This window comes from Micromesistius poutassou, assembly GCF_964030765.1.
Source record: "Micromesistius poutassou genome assembly, chromosome: 13".
Lineage (NCBI taxonomy): Eukaryota > Metazoa > Chordata > Actinopteri > Gadiformes > Gadidae > Micromesistius > Micromesistius poutassou.
This window is the reverse complement of record NC_140283.1, coordinates 18,972,612-18,978,259: the sequence shown is the minus strand read 5'-3', so window position 1 is coordinate 18,978,259 and position 5,648 is coordinate 18,972,612. Positions and strand designations below refer to the sequence as shown.

The following is a 5,648-nucleotide window of genomic DNA, read 5'->3' as shown; positions in this document are numbered from 1 at the left end:
ATATTAGTTACTTTCAGCTGCAAGGTAACTTTCTGAATATTATCATGCTGTACTTTGAATAGTTTTTGCGTCGTCAGGTCAAAGGTTGTATTTGAGAGTTTGTAAAGCTGGATTTGTAGAGCATTGATTCTGAGCTGTTGAATGGCAGAGGTGTGCAGTTATTGAAAGAAAATGCACACCGTTGGAACGCTATTGACTTATCAGGATCAAGTATTGATCCCAATGCTGTGGTATAAGTAGGTGTGGATATAAAGAGGTATAATTAGGTGTAGGCATAAGTAGGTGTAGATTCTGATGTATGAAACAAAACTGGATGGCTCCTTGCCTTTTTCTAACGAAGGAAAGCCCAGAGATAGGAATCGGAATACAGAAAACCAATGATGTTGCTCATTGTTGTTACTTTGGGGATATCTGCAGTGGGATAATTACCATACACTAGTATGTGGTATCACTTATCCTCAAAAATGAAAAACAAAAACAAAATATTAACCTCATATTTCAGATTTCTATGGCCACTAGGTGCTCTCTCTGCTTCTTAAAATAGCTTGGGGAGCACTTTAGCCTTTTCATTTCCAATACAATAACCAAATCCAGCACAGCATCTGAATATCACGGTTTCTTCATCTTTCACAAGTGCAAAAAATAATGATGAAATCCCAATGGGCTAGACTTTAATAAATAGCCACTCCAATTTCGATTGTAAACTTTGATTGTTCTCAGCCTCACTCACTTATCAGCGGCTGCTGAAATAACACATGTAAATATAAAACTCTTTAACACTCTGCCCTCTTCTGACTTCTCGTTTCAGGCGGGCCAAAGTACTCTCTCTCTCTCTAGAGTGGAAGACCCGTCAATGAATTATGAATGTTGAACAAGATGACCTCCTCTCAGCAGCAGCAGATGATGAGAGGTCCTAGGCTGAACCGGGCCTTGTCCGACCCATTGCTTGTGCTGCTCCTGGCCCTCCAGCTACTGGTCGTGGCAGGGCTGGTGCGCGCTCAGACCTGCCCATCCGTCTGCTCCTGCAGTAACCAGTTCAGTAAGGTCATCTGCACGCGGCGCGGTCTTCGCGACGTCCCCGATGGCATCTCCACCAACACCCGCTACCTGAACCTCCAGGAGAACCTCATCCAGGTCATCAAGGTAGACAGCTTCAAGCACCTGAGACACTTGGAGATCCTGCAGCTGAGCAAGAACCACATCCGCAACATTGAACTGGGGGCCTTCAATGGACTGGCCAGCTTGAACACCCTGGAGCTCTTTGACAACCGCCTCACCACCATCCCCAATGGGGCGTTTGAGTACCTCTCCAAACTGAAAGAGCTCTGGCTGAGGAATAACCCAATAGAGAGCATACCCTCCTATGCCTTCAACAGAGTCCCGTCGCTACGCCGACTGGACTTGGGGGAGCTTAAACGTCTCTCTTACATATCGGAAGGCGCCTTTGAAGGGCTGAGCAACCTGCGCTACCTGAACCTGGGCATGTGCAACCTGAAGGAAATCCCCAACCTGATTCCCCTGGTGAGGCTGGATGAGCTGGAGATGTCTGGCAACCAGCTGGCGGTCATCAAGCCTGGCTCGTTCAAAGGGCTTATCCACCTGCAGAAGCTGTGGATGATGCACGCCCAGATCCAGACCATAGAGAGGAACTCTTTTGACGACCTGCAGTCGCTAGTGGAGCTCAACCTGGCCCATAACAACCTGACCCTGTTGCCACACGATCTGTTCACGCCCTTGCACCACCTGGAGAGGGTTCACTTACACCACAATCCATGGAATTGTAACTGTGACATTCTCTGGCTGAGCTGGTGGCTGAAAGAGATGGTGCCGGCCAACACGAGTTGCTGTGCCCGCTGCAGCTCCCCATTCAGCCACAAGGGGCGCTACATTGGGGAACTGGACCAGAACTACTTTCATTGTTATGCTCCTGTTATTGTGGAGCGCCCAACAGACCTGAATGTGACCGAGGGCAGCCCCGCGGAGCTGAAATGCAGGGCCAGCTCCCTGACCTCCGTCAGTTGGATTACCCCCAATGGCTCCATCATGACCCACGGTGCGTACAGGGTCCGCATCTCTGTTCTGAACGACGGGACGTTGAACTTCACCAATGTTTCCATGCAGGACACGGGCACGTACACGTGCATGGTGAGCAATTCGGCGGGCAACACGACCGCCTCGGCCACGCTCAACGTGACGTCCACCGAAAACAGCGGCTTCAGCTACTTCACCACGGTGACGGTGGAGACCATAGAGACGCCACACAACGAGGGCTTCACCACGGTGCAGCAGAACGTGAGACCCACCGCGTCCGGTCCCTGGGAGTCCATCTCCTCCAGCTCCACGACCACCACCACCACCACCACCACCACGGCCCGGAGGTCACAAACCACCCGGACGACGGAGAGGACGTACACCGTGCCCGTCACGGAGCTGGGCGGAGAGGGCTCTCTCAACGGCCTGGACGAGGTCATGAAGACCACCAAGATCATCATCGGCTGCTTCGTGGCCATCACACTGATGGCGGCCGTCATGCTGATCATCTTCTACAAGATGCGGAAGCAGCACCACCAGCAGAACCACCACGCGCCCCAGCGCACCATCGAGATCATCAACGTGGACGAGGACTGCGTGACGGGCGGTCCGGGCATGGAGGGACACCTGTCCCTCCCCCCACTGGAGCATGAGCACCTCAACCATTACAACAGCTACAAGAACGCGTACAACCACGTCTCCACCATCAACTCCATACACAGCTCCGCGCATGAACCTTTATTGATCCGGGCGAGCTCCAAAGACAATGTGCAAGAGACCCAGATCTGATCTGCTTTGGTTTTCGTTTTCCCCAAATGGAACGGGACACAAACTGATTCATTCAAGTATAGATGATATTTACAAGACGATAATTGGTCGAGAGGATGAGGAGTTTGCCGGCCGTGGAAGGGGGCTCTCAGATGTGTCCTTGGCTGATCATATGTTGGTGATGTTTATTCAATGACTTTGGGAATTAGGGTATGTCTACTGTTTCAAAAAGTGTCTTTACAAAACAAAGGTTATTTATTTAAGAAAAATATTGTGGTTAAATTGAGAAAAAAATGTGTTCTGCAGTTATTTTTTCAGCTCTTGATTCATTGTTTTCTTTCATTGTTGATAGGTTTACTTTAACGCTTAAAGAAAATAATGGTAGTGGTTTAATTTAATCAGGTAGTCTTAAGAAAGAAAGTCTCAGAATTAAGACAGGATGCTCTTTTCTCCCATCTGCTAAAAACTTTCAGTCTCATTAGTGAATCTCTTCTGCCATCAATTGTTTTTTGAAACAGATAAACCTTCTTGATGCGAGGAATGGGATTGCTTTTTTGTTTTTTGAATCATAAATTCTATCATACTGATATCAAATGTTATTACAGACAATTTTACAATGGGGGAACATTTGTATTTTTACTATTGTAAAAATAACAGCCAACAATTAGAGATTGATACGGAATGAAATTATTAAGTTTATACACTTTATTTATGAAGGAACAGACTTATTTGTGGTTTCTTTTTTTCTATACATTTATCCCATTAACATTCACCTGTTAGATTTTTCGAGCTGTGCAAAGATGTCCACAGATTATGAAATTAACGATGTCATTTACTAGCATACAGCTGCTTGCTAATCAGGGAGGGTCTTAATGCAAAAGCAATCATAGGGTACAACAAACAAAGAGTCTAAGACTAATTGGGAAGATTAAAATCAAAGGGTAAAATACACACACTCGTCTAAATAATGAACAGCATTATGGTTCACGTCTTTATGTTTTGACGTCACTTCTCTCACATCCCAAAATCACAGATACCTTCTTACCCGACGATGTATTGAAGTTAAATCCTCTTGATTAGGGCCATGATGGAGTGAGGAGGGCTTCCATTCCCCTAGCATAACAGCAGCGCTGCTGAGGGGCAGTTAAACGCAGTCTTAAATCCTTTATACAGCTGCGTGAGCACATTGTCTGTCATCCGCTTGCCACTATCACACATGGCCAGGGCACGGCAGTCCCAGATCCACACAGGACCCCTGCCAAGCACAGGACACCCGGCCCAGAGAGGCCCTCCTGCCAGGGCTTATGCCGCGCGACGAGGCGTCAGGGGAGGGCATATGGGACCGGGAATCAAGCAGATGTTCCCGGTGGCACCTGCGTCTCATCTCCGCTCTGAGCCTCAACTCTGGGCCATTTCCATTTTAATTGACGTGCCCATGGGTTGAGGGAGAGAGCCCGCACTGAAGGCACCACGTCTACTCTACAGTCATTTGCCAAGTCTCGACACTGGAAATGTGTGATGTTAGGATGTGTTGGTCACATCCAAGACTGTGAAAGGTGTCTCCCGAGAGGGCATCCTGCAAGGTCTTTCCTTTATCTCTACTACCAGTCACAGATATATTCAATCCAAGCCCTTCGGTTATCTACAAGGGGCCCGGATTGGACAATATGCATTTAATTACACGTGTTGCAGATCTCAAGACAGACCACACAACAATTGTTTTTTCTCATTATATGCTTTAACAATGACCAAAATCTTAAAAATAAAACGGATAAAAGTACAACGAAAACGGTTTTTGAAATGAAATACAAAAACGTGATTAGAGAAATTTCAAATCCTTGTGCCAAGGCCTCCCTGGATTATATTCATCTTGAAGTTGCACTGATGTCGCATACGTGTTCATTTAATCCATTTTCACCCGTGGAATGAGGTGTATGTGTTGATCCATGCTTGATTTGATGGTGCATACCGAGAGAAAGCAAACAAGTGTGACCGTTCTTTATTTTTAAGTTGAAGTTAAACAACAAATACGTTAGTTAGACTGTCGCATATATATGTAGGAAGTATAAATATTTTTGTCGCCGCTCTGAAATTCATACTTTAGTTTGATTTGTTGGTTTGATTGTTTGTTTGTTTTAGAGAGGAAACGCTGTTCTAGCAGTAGATTTATATGAGCATATGTTTTGAGAATAAAATGAACAAAAACAAAAAAAACTTTTTAAAGTTTGATTTTACATGTGCCAACAACTTGTTCTCAAAAGTAAAAAAGACAAACAAGCTGTAAGAAGATAATACATTGATTTTCATGTAAACATTCTTTTATGACATTTAAAAGATATGAAGATCAATTATAGGAACACAGTTTGTAGTTCAGACACAAAATATGGTTAAAAAATAAACTATTGTTGTTTTTTGTATTGTCTGATTCTTATTTCTGTTTAGGGCATATCATGGATGACATTATCCTTGCAAAAAACCTTTTCACTTGGTATGAATTATGTTGTACCAGTACATAAACTATCGGTGGTTAATATGTGTGTTGTCAAAGAAATTAGTTCTGCAACATCAACTCCATTCCCGCCTAAAAATCACGGAACAGATAGTCTTCTATGTTATTCTTTTAAATCGGACCAACGGAGAACGCAAATCTTTAACCAATCACGTCAATTCTCCAGCTCCTCCATGGTTTTTTCACAGGAAACAGAGTTGATGTGGTGGACTGCGATTGTTTCATAACACACGTAAGAAGCAGTACCCTTTAAATTAGAAAATAGCCATGCATGACAGTGCCCCTTTAAGGCTTGTTTGAGATATTTTTTTCTGTTCAATTATTGCTACTTTATCAAGTA

The 5,648-nt window shown here is 44.8% G+C and overlaps 1 protein-coding gene across 1 annotated transcript; it reads left to right on the top strand.

Annotated features, from left to right (window-relative positions):
* Positions 1 to 864: 864 nt before the first annotated feature.
* Positions 865 to 2,820, top strand: lrrc4ca (leucine rich repeat containing 4C-a; the record flags this gene model as incomplete). Its single annotated transcript, XM_084476943.1, has 1 exon — positions 865 to 2,820. The coding sequence occupies one exon, from the start codon at positions 865 to 867 to the stop codon at positions 2,818 to 2,820; it is 1,956 nt and encodes a 651-aa protein (XP_084333069.1).
* Positions 2,821 to 5,648: the final 2,828 nt, after the last annotated feature.